The 15,487-nt window shown below is 41.5% G+C and overlaps 1 protein-coding gene across 1 annotated transcript in view; it reads left to right on the top strand.

Moving 5' to 3' along the window:
- Positions 1–15,487, top strand: part of LOC101995691 (nuclear autoantigen Sp-100-like) — a 75,163-nt gene that overhangs the window by 2,371 nt on the left and 57,305 nt on the right. Inside the window, exon 2 of the mRNA XM_013351730.2 lies at positions 2,120–2,261. Within this exon, the coding sequence (XP_013207184.2) occupies positions 2,120–2,261 (142 nt within the window). The remainder of the gene's footprint in view (positions 1–2,119; positions 2,262–15,487) is intronic.

Genomic DNA, 15,487 nt, shown 5'->3' with positions numbered 1-15,487 from the left:
AGCCTTCCAGGGCCCTAACAACAACATCCTAGTTTCAGCAGGAAGTAATTACATAAGAGAATGCATTGTCCCTTCTCTCCTCCTGGAATGTTAGATCAAATGGAATTTCTTGTCTTAGGGGACCTGAGGTAAAATAATAACTGCTCCCCATTCTCATTTCCAAATTCCTTCTAGATAAGAAACTCTGTCAACCATCACAGGACTTTTGGACCCTCTGCTTCTACTGAATGCTACTGGCTCTTGCATCATTGAAGCCTTAAATAAATGATATTTCCTGTCTGGATACCACTAAACTGATGATGCTAAAATCCCAATATCAGCTCCTGAACCAAACCCATGACACACAAACTTGCAGATGTCAACTACTGAATAAGGGGAGGCTCACTTTATCATTAGTGCTGGAAATTGGTCTCTGCTTGAGGCAACCTCTTTTCCCATCTTTGTAATCTCACTCAGAATCCAATGGCAGCTGGCTTCTTGATTCAACTGGATGACAACTGGTAGGCATGTGTCTCTGGCTTGACAGCCTGTTAATACTCAGGTTTTAAATCAGACCAAAGATTTCTGCATCTTGATCGAGTCGGAATAGTCTACTTCTCTTTTACCAGTTTGAAACATCACCAGAATGGGAAAAAAAATGAGAAGTCATTACAACTGTCTTGTTACCCACCATCCAAGGCATCAGCTTAGCTGGGGCAATAGGTAGGAGAACTTCACCCTTGGTACTACAAGAGTTAGAACTACACTACAGGGCCATGAGAATGGCAATAAATGCAGATGTGATTGCCCTAGGAAATTTGTTGCACATTTGGAAGAATCAGTCTCCTTTCTAGGTGAAGCACTTCTACAAAGCAGAAGGAGCCTTGACCTATTGTTCCTTCAACGCTGTGTGGGGGAGGGGGCTTGCAAGGTCTTAGAGAGCAATGTTGTTTTTATACTAACCACTCTGGTGTTAGTAAGGACTCCAAGACCCTACTTAGAATGAAACTGCAAAACAGACAATGAGAAACACAACAAAATAAAGGATTGTTGGCCGAGGATGCTCATTCATTCCCAGCTGCCCAGACCTAAAGTAATGACACAGAAATTATATTATTTGTAATACTGTTTAGGCAATATCTTTTTTTATTGATTTTTATTGAACTCTACGTTTTCCTCAGCTCTTTCCCTGCCTCTGAAGAGTCCAAGAATAAGAAAATAAAAATGTAGATTCCATAAATAAGAATGTAGAAATAAAGAAATATAAAGTAAAATGAGAACAGACTATCAGCAGCTTTCTCAACAGATCAAAGATCATTCATTCACAGTGAGCTATTTTCTCAGATGCTTGGGAAGCTTAGGTCATTTTACAACTGGCTGTTTTATTTACAAGGCCAGAGCTTCTCTCTACAAATTGAGAGTAGTGTCCTGGCCATCCCTGAAAAAGGACAGATGTGAACTGAGATGAGACAGAGATATGTGACCTTTGGGTTAGGCACTGTCTCCATTATGGAAAACTGGCACCACCAGAGGAGAGGCATACATCTGGAGGTACCAGGAGACAGTGGACAAATACAATGGTTTAATTAATGAGCTCTGGTAATGAAGGTTGTAAAGTATGACAGTCAGTATCTGAGTTTTACCTTGAGATAGTGTGAAAAGCTTTCTGCTATCTCCTAAATTCTCAGCCTATGAGCCAGTTAATCCTTCTTTATTAACCTTCTAGTATTACTAGCAGTCCCTTTCTGACTAATTGCTAAAGACATCTGTTTTCTTGCAATTAGTGACCTTTGTTATAGTCTCCTCTGAAACATATTTCATGATGGCTGCCTAGTTACCCATTGACATTAGCACTCACTCCCCTCTTTAGGGTCTCCACTGACCAACCCAAGGGTTAGGGGCAAGGTTGTAAAAATTCCTTTTCTCAGAGCTAATGCTTGGTGCCCCTACTATAAAAAGTGAGTTCAGAAACCTGCCTTCTGCCACAGCCTAAGGAACACCAACTCTGACTATGGTCTCAGCTAGCTGATAAGCTTCTGTGCCCCAGGTGATTTTTAATTTTTATTTTTTTATTTTTAAGTTTGCTTCTGGTTTTCCTAGGATCTGGTTTCTGGAATAAAGCTTGCTTCTGGTTTATTAGACTTGGTGGTGTTCTCATCTTTGCGCAACCCCCCTGGACCCAACATTTTGGTGGCCTGTACGGGGAAGCGCAAATCTGGTTTTAAGGGGACACTCCAGTCTCTGTTTTTTGGTAAAATTTATTATTCTGTGGTTACCAATTGGTAAGGTTCTGGTTCTGGTATTTGGTATCTGGACAGTCTGGAGGCTCAAGGAGATCTAGCGGGCACACTTCTAATCTCAGAGCCGCAGGAAAATAGGGGATGTTCTTATTCCTTCTCTAGCCATTAGGTCGTGAGGTGCAGCCTTTTGGAACTGGTATGGGATCACGTGACCCTGTGCGCAGTGATGTCTTGTCAATTCTGTTTCATATCATGTTGCCCGTTGTCAGTCTTCTCGTTGTGGTTGTGTGTGAAGTAATTTCCACTATGGGAAAAGCTTCTTCCAAACTTAAGTCTCCCCTGGACCTTGCTCTTTCTCTTTTCCAGGATTTCAGGGAGGCCATTGCAGTTGTTTGCAGCCCCCGTGAAGCTGGAGCTACTCAGATCTTCTACTCCCTTGTAGAGCATTCCCGCCACCCTCCTACCCCCATCCCCCCCACTCCCCACCACCCGCCCGCCAACTTCCTACTTCAGAGCTGAGCTCCTTTAGCACTCTTTCAGGGAAGCCACAGGTGGTCAGCGGTGGGTAGTGGTGTCTCCTGCTCTCTCTGTTTGCACTGTGGGACCTCCTGATGGGGATGGCAGCCACTGCCTGGTTTATTTCCTCTTTCAACTAGTGATCTGTATAACTGGAAACTTCAGACTCCTTCCTTTACTGAGAAATCTCAAGTGCTAAATACTGACCTGTTTACACATTTCCCGACCTGGGGGTTGGATTGCCAGCAATTGCTCCAGATAATGTTCACCACTGAAGAAAGAGATAGAATTCAGCAAAAATGCCCGAAGCACGTTCCAGGATGAGATGGTCAACCCACTAATGAGGCAGTCATTAAGAGATGGTCTCCGAGCCCCTGCTAGACTGCACACCAATCTAAGACTCCTGAGAACCAAATGGCAGTCAACCTGGATTTTGTCAACTGAGCAGCCCCAGATATTAAGAGGAAGCTCCAGCAACTCAGAGGACTTGAAGGTAAAAATCTGACTAAATTGATTGCTATTGCCACTAAGGTTTATAACAACAAAGAAACACCTGGGAATAAGCAAGTTTGGGACTGGCAAAAGTCTTACTGGCAGATAAGAGCTGGGGGCCTGATGGGCAGAGGGAATACAGACTGTCCCAAATAGCCAACCGGCACTAGTACTTAAGAAAGGATTATTGTGCTTATTGCAAAGAAAGGAGCCATTGGGAAAAGGAATGTCCACTAAGGAAGAGGGGACAAAAAGCCCTGGGATTAGTGAATCCAGATGATAAAAAGGACAGGGTTGGAAGCCTCTGCTCAAACCTTGAGTAACCCTAAAAGTTGAGAGGCAACCTGTTTATTTCCTAGTGGACACTGGTGCTCACCATTCAGTGTTAAAAACTCCACTGGGGCCTCTGTCAGACAAACAAACGTGGGTTCAAGGGGATATAAGGACAGCTCTGCAACCATGGACCACAAAACAGACTGTGAGACTGGGAAGAAAAAAAGTTATGCATTCCTTTATAGTTATCCTTGAATGTCTTACTCCCTCCTGGAAAGAGACTTACTGGCTAAGATAAAAGCCCAAATATATTTCACTGGGAATGGGGTGATGATCTCACCATGGCCTGAAGTCTATGTCTTATGCCTACATCTGAAAGAATACAGACTCTTACTTTAAAGGCATCTCCTCTAATAGCGGAACTCCAGCGCCCCATCCCAGGAGTGTGTGCAGAAACTAATCCACCAGGATTAGCGATTCAGGAGCCCCCAGTTGTAGTCACCTTAAAAGCCAGTGCCCAACAGGTGAGGGTGAAGCACCCATGACCCCAGAGGCCATGTTGGGCATTACTAAATATATGAATCCGTTCCTAAAACACGGAATCTTGATGCCTTGCCAGTCTCTGTAGGACACCCTGCTTCTACCAGTTAAAAAACCAGGGACCAATGACTTTCCACCGGTGCAAAAGCTTAGGGAGATTAACAAACGGGTTGAAGACATTCATGCTACAGTCCCCAACCTTATAATCTCCTGAGCTCCCTGTCCCCAGAGCTTCAAGTGTACTCAGTTCTAGATCTTAAGGACACCTTCTTCAGCCTAACTCTTGAAGCCAAGTTTTGCTTTCGAAGGGCATGACCAAGATCACGGCTTTGGTGGTCAGCTCACCTGAATTTGCCTGCCACAAGAATTTAAAAGTTTCCCAGCTCTCTTAGACAAAGACCTACAATGAGACTTAAAGGATTATTAGTCCTTATACCTGAAGGTTCCTCTGAGCCTCGGACCCTTTCAGATCCTATTCTCTCACTTCCAGGATTTCAAAAACCTAGCAGTAGAATTTTTCCAGCTTTCCCTGCCCCTTTCTGCCTCAGGAGTCTAAGCTTCAGCAGGCTCCTGTCTGTGCTAGCACTGCTGACAACCAGGGAGAGGATCGACCCTCCCCCACAGGTACTGCAGTCTCAGACTCAAATGCCAAGGAGGAGCCAGGGGGATAGAGAGAAGCAGAGACAAGTAGGAGGCCAGGTTCCAAGGATGGCCACTGTCAGATGCTTCTCCTGAACCATCTCACAAAATGACTCCTGCTCCAAAGGCACACAGTGGGAAACACCAGAGCAGAGTGGACCCATCAGGAAAGTACAAAGGCCCTGCAGCCCCTCCCCTGCCTAAAAATTCAGCTGGAAAAAGTAAGAAAAGTTCTGTCTGGTTTAAATGCATAAACATAGCCACTAACTGTTCATTTCTAATGTATGAGTGAACTATGTTCAATGTGTTTGGCTGTAGCCCTTACTGACTGCCTAAGCTTAAAATTTACCTCTAAATATTCTGGTTATTGTCTGATATAATCACTTTTCTTTGCCTTCTCAGGAGACAGTCTCAGTGTGGTGTAAACTTGTTCTGCCATTACCCGAAGAATGGTTATCCCAATTTCTTTACTAAACTCATCATCTACGATTAAAAGGTTTAATTTTGATACTAAAAGGGCTTCAATTCAAAAATCAATATTCTTGATGTTCTTCTTTAAAAAAAGGCAGGCTTGTTCTTCTTAAAACACGGGGCACAGGACAGACACACACGGCGGAACAAACACAGACACGACACTGCGGCTCCCACGTGGGTCCACTTTAATGGGGGAGGGGAACACAAGAGGGCGGGGAGGCGTGCAGAACACACGAGGGAAGGAAAACGAGAGAGAGAGCCTCGTGTGGCCCTGCCTTTTTAACGGGGAGTGCAAGGGTGTCTGGGGTGCGCACAGGTATCCGTAGTCCAGGAGGAGTCTGGGAGTTGTAGTTTCCAAAGGAACAACACTTGACTAGATCTGACAAAAACGTAATGTAAAGTAATAGTCTTATAAAAGCTGCTAACATGTTATAGACTATTAAGAAATACAAGTTAAGAGCCAACTTATAAATGACAAGCTGTTGGTCATAGTCATGCTAAGTACTGATATAATTTATTACTGAGATGAGCCTTACCTAGTCCCCCTGTGTGTTTAGGGCAAATAGCTGGTGGCAAGGGTTGTCTGCTCAGATATAGCTAATAAACAGTCCTCAAATGCTCAGAGATCTGCAGAAAATGGCGTCTAAATGTTTTACTAAAAAGTTTTCTATTATAGAGAGACATGCCAACTCCAGACAGCTCCTCTATTTCCTCCAAAGAAGACAGATGGGCACAGAAAAAGATATACTCAAAACTGGCTCAAAGTTGGCAGCACTAGCCACTGGGAAAACCTGCCCTTCACCTCAACTACTGCAAAGACTCTCTTCAGGTGGTGGAGAAAACAGGACACTGGGAAATTGACAGCCTCCAGTTGCCTAAGGCAAAAGGTAGGCTGGTCCTCCCATGAGTCCTTACTCCACAGAAGCCTAAGGGATGTTCTGGGACTTTGCCAGCCTGAAGAGGGATGTTGCCCTCTCATCTGCCCTGAACGACCATGGAGGACCCCCGGGTAGCTGTCTAGGCAGCCAGCAAGTAAGTCTCTGTCATTTTTTAAAAATCAATACCTCAGGTATAATTTATTCCTCTCAGAACTCGGATGCTATTTGATGACTAATAGCTTTGCCAGCTTAAAAGCAACAACCAAGGCTTCAGCTGCCTTCTCAGCTCTCTATAAGATTCAGGTCACAGATCTCACTCTCTTTGAACCAATACAAAGTCTAGATACAGTTCACCTTGCTACCAGACTCAAAGAGAGACAGAGGGAAAGACAGAGAGATAGAGAGGGAGAGAGAAAGAGGGAAAGATAGAGAGAGAGAGAGAGAGAGAGAGAGAGAGAGAGAGACAGAGACAGAGACAGAGAAAAAGACAGAGAGACAGAGAGAAACAGAGGAAAAGACAGAGAAAGGCAAAGAGACACAGAGAGAGACAAAAACAAGACAGAGAGACAGAGAGGGAGAGAGAATGAGGGAAAGATAGAGAGAGACAAAGAGATAGAGAGAGAAAGAGAAAAAGACAGAGAGATAGAGAGAGAGACAGAGAAAAAGACACACAGAGAGACACAGAGAGAGAGGAAGACAAAAAAGACAGAGAGGCAGAGGGAAAGAGAGAGAAACTCACAAAACAGATTTTAGTATAACTTCTTATCATTCCTTTGTTTAAAAGAACTTTACAGTGACTGCTCTCAGTGGTCAGCGACCTGCATCTACTGGTAAAGTAAATATAAATGTTTCAGAGTACAAAAAAAAGGGGACTTGAGATGTATGTAAATGCAAGTTATAAAGGTCTGAGAATAAAAAGGCTTAAATGTTAATAAAAAAACATTTAGAGATGGTTAAAAATAACATGTTTCAGATTTCTCTCATTATACTGCTGTTATATTTAGGACTCCAAAATTTTGTAGTCTTAATATTAATTGACAAGATTCTAATAAGCTATTAATCGAGCTCTACAGAACACTCGAGGATGCTTTTCATTGTGCAAAAAATAATCTGTCACAGCTTTCTGGATAAAAAATGTTAACATTTTCAACCAGATTCATTTCTGACATGAGTGGACTGCCATTTCTGCAATGTAAATATCAGTACAGATCATAAACAAGGAGATGTTAATATGTCTAAGACTTCATCAACTAGTTGGTATAGACCCAGCAGAGATTATAGTGCCTTTTACTATTGATGAAATGAAAAACTTATGGGAAGACAGTGAACCCTGGCAAAGAGGCTGTGCTAATTTTTTTGGGAGAGATTAATAGAAATTATCCTAAAATTGATAGAATTAACCTTATAAAGAGAACTACTTGGATCCTTCCCCCCATTGTATATGATACACCAATAACTGAAGCCCATAATTCTATACTGATGCAAATAAATCAGGAATGGCAGGTTACAAATCAGAATATCTAAGTAAGGTGGAACAAAACCCTTATAAGTCTGTCCAAAAGTCAGAGTTATGTGCTATTTTCATGATATTAAGGAATTTTAAAGAACCTCTCAATATAGTTACAGGTTCGTAATGTGCAGAAAGAGTTGCCTTACATATTGAAACCACTGAATTTATACCAGATGATACAAAGTTGACTTCACTATTCATTCATCTTCAAGATATAATCAGGAATAAGATTTTTCCCATATACATAAGACACATTTGATCCCATTCTGGTCTGCCAGGTCCTCTATCACAAGGTAATTTAGAAATTGATTATTCTTGATTGGAAGTGTGCTGAAGGTCTCAGAATTTCATGAAAAGCATCATGCCAATTGCAAAGGCTTAAAGAAAGAGTTTTATTTTACATGGCAACAAGCTAGAAAGATTATAAGGAGATGTCCTATTTGCTCTTTCTATAACCAAATACTGCTACCTGCAGGCAATAATGCAAACGGTACTCAAAGGAATGAAATCTGGCAGAGGGATGTGTTCTACTTTACAGAATTTAGAAAATTAAAATATGTCATCACACCACTGACACTTATTCAGGTTTTCAATAGGCAACTGCCTTGAGCACAGAAAAGGCTAATTTAGTAATCACACATTTATTAGCAATTGTGGCCATCATGGGTATACCTGCACAAATAAGGACAGATAATGGCCTAGCATATATCTGTAAAAAAAGGAACAGTTTTTGTTTATTATAATATAAAGCATATTACAGGTATCACAAACAATCCTACAGGCCAGGTAGTTATAGAAAGACCAAGTTGAACTACAAAGGATATATTAAATAAGCAGAAATGGATAGAAAATAATGCAAGAAATAGACTTATAATGCTTTATTAACCTTGAATTTTCTTAATGCTAATGAAAAAGAAACAATAGCAGCAGAGAGATACTGGATAATAGAAAAAACTTCTGAATTAAATCAGTCAGGGAATTAAACCAGTTCAAGGATGTGTTGACCTCAGAATGGAAAACAAAAGATGTGCTATGTTGGGGAAGGGTTTTTGCTCTTGTTTCCACAGGAGAAGAAAAGCTATGGATACCATCAAAATTAATAAAGATTCAATTTGAAAGGAGAAATCTCTTGAGAAATAGAAATGATAGCTTATCCACAGAGGTGACAATCATACAGATGGTAAGAAAGCCTCATAAGGGTTGGGATAAGGTCTAGTTCTTGTCTTTGCAGGAAAATACATACTTTCAAAAAGTCAAGCGATCATGGACGTTTGAATGTCTAAAGAGGAAAGATCACCGAACAAAGAGGAATATGGCTTATGAGGACAGGACATCCGCAGAGCAAAATTTCATTCCCTGTGCATATATATTTATGTCTACAGACCAGTAGAATAATAGACTCACTTAAAAATCAAAGCTGGCTTTGGAGCTGGACAATGTCTATCTTTCTCTAAATCCAAGCACGTTGTTAAAAGAAAATTTCAGAGTTTCTGCCTCATGTCAGGAACCATCTGAAATGGAATAGAAAGAAGAAAAACATTAGGAAAATTTTACTTTTCTCCATACATATTTTTATCTATATTACATCTTTTGTTGAATATATGTCTATATAAATAATGTTTAAGTTTTCCACAATGAACAATAGATTTTTCTGTAACAATATTTGAAGTTTCTAGGAAGAAGATGGGGCCCCACAAAAATGACTCTACCTGGTTGATATGACATTCTGATGCTGATAGAGCTACTTTAAGACCAGTTTTGAATGCCAGCTGCTTAAGATAGTTCCAACTTGGTTAGCTGGAATGGTGCACATTCTTAATATGTTCTGGCCAGAATACAAATAAGAACTTCAGAAAGACCCTCTAGACTACTAAGAGACTATTTGCATGCAATTATACCAGACAATAACCTTGAAACATAACCATCATTTCACTTTTATAGAATCCCATAGAAAGAATAGTGCCCCCTTGACAGCTGGAAGTAATGTTAGAAGACAATGGCCCTTCTCCCAACAAAGTTTGTCCTCAGACTTAAGGACATCGATTAGGGGTTAAATATAACTGGTATAGGGTTGGGGGTTGGAGTGGAAATTTTGTAGGCTCAGGGATCTCTCTAAAAAATGAAATTGAATACTATAATAGATAGATTAGTGTTAGCTTACACTAATAATTACACTAATAATATAGTGAGGAATAGAGTGAATACTTGTGAGTTATTATTTATAGACCATTTACATTGGTATAGATTCTTGTATATTGATCCAAATAAAATTATATTTCTTATATTGAATATGCTCCTATTTCTGTCTACAAAATTTGTATACACATAGGCAAAGTTATTTTGTCATATTGTATGCATGCATGTTTCTACCTCTGTTTAGTCATTTTGTATATTGATACAATTTTAGGATATATCTATCATAATGCATTATACATTTCTAACTCTGATCAAGATACACATTGTTACATTTTGAGGTCATTGTTCTCATTTGCTGCACAGTTGTTTGAAGATTGTTTAATATTATAATAGAAAGTCTTAGTCTTTAAGTTATATAGGTATTTAGTATTGTAGGTCAGTAGTTATCCATGTTTATTATAGTTGGACTAGTCAGGTTCTTTAGATGCATAGAGATTGTATACAACATAGATAGGCAATCTTCAACTACTTCAAAAACCTGTAGAATATGGCATTTAAATAACTAAGGGTTCTATAGATGTGAGACATGATTGCTCTTGGCAGCACCCATCTATTCCCGAGAGAATGTTGAGCACCAAAGACACTCCACTTGGAGCTTGATTTCTTCTTGGCACAACTGGTCTTTGAGCAAGGAACTTCGCATGCCTTGACCACTGACAAAATCCATGGTGTCTGGACAGGACAAGCAGGATACAGGAAAAAAGACTGCCAAATCTTGCCAATACAGGGTAAGATGGTTTTGAAAACTATCCTACCTCTGAAAATAGTCTGTCAGTTATTCTAGGCCTTAGCTAAAATTGGTTGCTCCAATGTTGCAAATGAAACTTTGGGTAATTGCCCAGGTAGCTGGTTGTCTGTGTAATTTACTGCACATTTTAGCAGCTGCTTGATTGTACTTCCTGCCTGTTCAAGTAATATTATCTCCCTTCTCAGGCCTTTGATGGGGTTGAAGATGAGATAGTTGTAGTTACTTTCCTCTTATGACTTAGCCAATTTATTTCTAATACAAGACTTAGACATTTTAGGGTAAAATAATTATTGAAACACTTAGCATATGTTTCTTTCTTAATATTGTTTATGCTGATTGTAATTCTAAGTTTTATAATTGATATCTGTTTTATTGTATATACCATATATTGGGTTTGGAATTTTCTTATTTAGACAAAAGGGGGAGGTGATGGGGAACCTCCTACAGCCAATGGCCTTTGAGAGGCTTGACCAGTTTGCCTATGCACTTGGATACCAAAAATATGCAGAACCTGCCTGCTCTTTCTCTTTCTCCTTCTCATCACACCTTGATGTTGGATTCTGTTCCTGTTCCCCATTGTGATCTGTGAGTTCCCCTTTAATGAAGAACCCCTTATTATGCCATATTCAGACCTAGTATGGTATTGCTTTATTTGCGTTCCCCGCCAACAAGCATATTCCCTTTCAAAGGATGGTATGAACTCCCATTTAACTGGTCACCATGGTTAACTACACTTCTATCAACCTTAGCTGCATCCTTAGTCCTCTTACTGTTGACTCTAACCCGTAGGCCATGTATAATTAATGCCTTGGTCGGGTTTATCAAAGAATATCCATGGTTAAACTGATGGTTTTAAGATAACAATATAAGTCTGTAAACCAAGAAGAAGCATCTCCAGGATTTGAGATGATGCACTAGTCAAGGAGAGAATAAGAAGGCCAGACAAATACCATGGTAGGCTCCTAATAACTCAGTTAAGAACTAGGCCTCAGTCCCTGCCACTTAAAACTGAAGTAGTTTCTGAAGAAGTCATGAACAAAGGCAATCAATCACCATTGCCCTCGACAACAAGGGTGAGGGAGATAGCATGTACCAGGCCTGAACAAGCCCCACAGTATGTCAAGGCAATAGCCAAATGAGGAAAGAACCTGGGACTTATCCAGGCTAGACCCAAAATGGAAAAACTGTAGCCCTAGCCACCCCCTGCTAGCCCTAACCAATTAGGGATGTACTAAAATGGTTGCCACTCACATAAGCCCGTCCTAGACAGGATGATCTAACTGCTTCTGGAATTCCTTCAGCTGTGTATAAAAGGAGCCTGTGAGCTTCTCCCAGGGTCACCATTTAGTTTTTGTGTCAGAGGGGTGGCAGGCCCCAGCATGTTGTAACTCTTACTCTCCAGATAATAAATGCTCTTGCTAATTGTTTACACAGATGTGGGGTTTTTTTTTTTTGTGGGACTTCTCTAGAACCCTAACAATGGCTGTAACCTGAATCCCTTGGAAAGTGGAGACTGCTTAGTAAGTGTCTCAAACAAGGACCAGACTAATGCTATCACTCCATCTCCTTCAGCAAAGAAGAGGAACTCTCAGGCTTTGCAGAACATCTATGTCAGTTTTGTAAAGATGACATATACTGACTCCAATTGAAAGTCTAGAACCATCTATGAGTTTTCCACAAGCCTGTTATATACTTTCCTGAAAGTGGCTCAATTCTGTGAACATGTAAGCAGAAGGGCATGTAGTTCTAAACTGAGTCTCTCCTCTTTAAGGAATGCTTCATGTCTCCTGCTGCTGGACAGGGTACATATGTCCCCTGAGTAAGTAAGGGAGCTGAGGAAACTTTGTCTGGTCCAGGTATGCCTCCAGAACCAGTCAGGGTATCAGTATGATCTTAACTCTCATGCTGTTGTTCAGTGAGGAATAAGGAAGCTTGGTTTCTTGTTCCTGAAGAAGCACTTGAGACCAGGCTGTTACTTGGGTAGTGATTTTGGATGCTATGCAAAAACCCACACAGCCTGAGGTCTCAGCAGAGGGAAGAACTCAGACTGGATTTGGGAGAGCAGACTGCACTTGTGAGGCAGCTGGACCAGAATCAACCCCTTGCTTCCTCTAGCCTGACCATAAGAGCAGCCACAGTCTTGTCCAGGGAGACTAAACAGCTAGGAGACTTCCTGGTAGGTAGGGTCATGGAAAAACAAAAAGCATAAAACAAACAAGAAAACCCAGAACAACCAGGATTTCTGGAGAGTGAAGAGGAAATTTCAGAAAGGGAAAGTCAAGGGCCTGGCTGATATCCAGGTAAACAGAACTCTATCTGAACTTAGAACTAACTAAGCCTTGTCCTTCATGCACAGGCTGCTTGCCATCTGAGCCAGCATAATCACATACATCCTCTACTGTAACAAAAGCCTTCTAGTTCTGGATTAAACAGGAGTTGATAGGTACCTGCCAACCCAATCAGTCTTGACCCAGAATGAGCCCCCAGAGCCCTTTTATCTACCCAGTACTTGCCAGGTCTTACCATGGTTCTCCTATTGAGATCTCCTGATGGACAGTGTCCCATCTGACATGAGCCCTCTTCCAGGATTGCCTTAACCTGGAGTTTCCTCTCTTGAAACCTTTATCCCGAATTCTCTCTACACCCCTACTTCCCTTAGGGTCTGAGTGAAAGCTTCTCTTATCAAGACGCATCTCTGAGTTCTCCTGCTAGCCTGAGAGACAACTTCAAAGTGTTTGTTCTTCCTTCCCTGTCTCTCTCCTCCACAAGCTACTAGAGTCCAAGAATAAGAATATAAAAGTGTCTCAGAAGCCTAAGGATTAAATATTAACAATGGGTTACTTTGCTTTACAACCAATAAATAGCCTTTGTGTGGAAGGCTGAAGCAGCCCTCTGCGAACAGAGGGTCAGCTTTTGATAGATCTCTGGCCACTCAAGACCAGCAAGTGACGTGAACTGCGTTAACTTTAAATGATGAGATGTGTGTGACATCTTGGTTGTGCATTGTTCCTTACCCTTCCTTGTTATGCAAAACTGGCAGTATCAGGGAAGAGCAGAGCTTCAGTAAACACCACCAGAAAGTGCCAGAGAGAAACCATGGGCTAAATACAAACACTAGTTTAACTGGAAAACTCTGTTAATTAAAATTCTTTTTTTAAAAAAAAAAAAAAGTTATTTGTATCTGAGTTTTACCTCGAGATTGTAAAACTTCCTTTACTCATGCTTGTTCATTACTATAGAAAGGGGAGTTTGGAGACCACGCATTGCCACAGCTACAAAAGTCCAATCTCTGCCTGTGGACATAGTTAGAGCTGAGAAGCTCTGTGTGCCCCATGGAGATTTTTGTTTATTTTCTGGAATAAAGTTTGCTTCTGGTATAGAAGACTTTGGTGATCTGTTCCCCCTCACCCCAATTATAATGCAACTGCAACTCTGGAACCCAACATTTTTTGTGCTGAACCCAAGGAATTCACACAATCCTAGTACTGGTGGGGTTGGGGGGGGTCACCTCAGTCTCTGGGAGCTTTTATTCTACTGGTTTTGGCCAACTGGTAAGCTTTCTCTGGTTGGTTTCTGGTGCTTGGAAAATGGAAGACTCAGTAAGAATAGGTGGACACATCAAAGTCCTCTGAGCTGGAAGAGACCAAGGATGCTTGGACCCCTCCTCTGGCCATTGGGTTGCTCTTCTGCCGCCTTTCAGGACTGTTTCGGGATTCCTGGGTCCCTGCATGTAGTGTGTGTCTCATCAATTCTGTTTAACATTCGTGTTGTTTACTGACAGTCTCTTTGTGATGATTGTTAGTAAATTAATGTCTACCCTGGGCTAAGGTTCCTCTGAGCCTCAGGCCCTTTCAGAACCTATTCTCACACTTCCAGGATTTCAGGATGGAACAGTAGACTTTGCCAGTCTTCCCTGTCCCTCTCTGCCCCAGGAGTCCAGGCTTCAGTGGGCTCCTCTCTGTGCAAGCAGTACTGGCAGCCAAGGAGAGGCCTGCCCCTCCCCTGCAGATACTGCAGGCCCAGGACCAAATGCCAATGGTGAGCCAGGGGGTCAGAGGCAAGCAGAGGTGACTGCAAGGCCAGGCACTGAGGATGGCCACCATCAGCCACTTCTAGATGATAATTTTTTATATCTCACAAAGGAACACATGCTCCAAAGCTGCATACTAAGGAACACCAGGGCCCATTAACAGTGGAGGCAGCCCCATCAGGAAAGTACAAGTGGCCTTAGCCCTCTTCCAACCCCAAAATTCAGCTGGGAAAAAAAAGTTTTGTCTGGTTTAAATACATAAATATAGCCACTAAATGTTTATTTAAAAATGTATAAGTTGACTTTGTTCAATGTGTCCTGGCTGCAACCCTTACTGACTGCCCAACCTTAAAATTTACCTCTGTGTGTTCTGGTTATTAAGTCTGATATAATAAGGATTAAAACAGTAATAATAATAATATCTTTAAATAATACTATAAGTTCTTATCTCAAGGCTTACAGATCGTTCATGAGATATGTGTTAAAATCTATATGATTTGACAAAATTTGGTATATAAAAAGGGCTGATAATTAAAACTTCAATAGACCAGGAGAGCCATCATTGAACTTGCATCCAGAACCCTCCCCCTTTCTGCCTCCCTTCCCTCTTCTGGGTGCTGGGGCTGAATCCTGAGGACAACCTAGCGGGCGGGAGCTCCTTTGATTCAATAGCCTGCCTGCAGCAAGCAAGGTAGGTGCTTTGTTTATGAGCTACCCCACCAGCACGGAGATCTGATCTTGGTGCCAGGAGAGACATAACTGGGGAGTGCCATCACTGGGAAGGTACATAAGTAGGCAAGGAGAACTGATCCTGTAAAAGAAGATCCATAGGGAAGCATTCGGAGGAAGAGATGGGCAGGCACCAATGCAAGAATTCACCCAACAATCTGAAAAACAACATGAAACCACCAGAACCCAGCGAACTCACAACAGGAGGACATGAACACCTTAATCAAGAAGAAGTAGAAAAAA

This window comes from Microtus ochrogaster, linkage group LG4, assembly GCF_000317375.1.
Source record: "Microtus ochrogaster isolate Prairie Vole_2 linkage group LG4, MicOch1.0, whole genome shotgun sequence".
NCBI lineage: Eukaryota > Metazoa > Chordata > Mammalia > Rodentia > Cricetidae > Microtus > Microtus ochrogaster.
The sequence above is the reverse complement of the archived record's forward strand: the minus strand, read 5'-3'. Positions and strand labels throughout refer to the sequence as shown.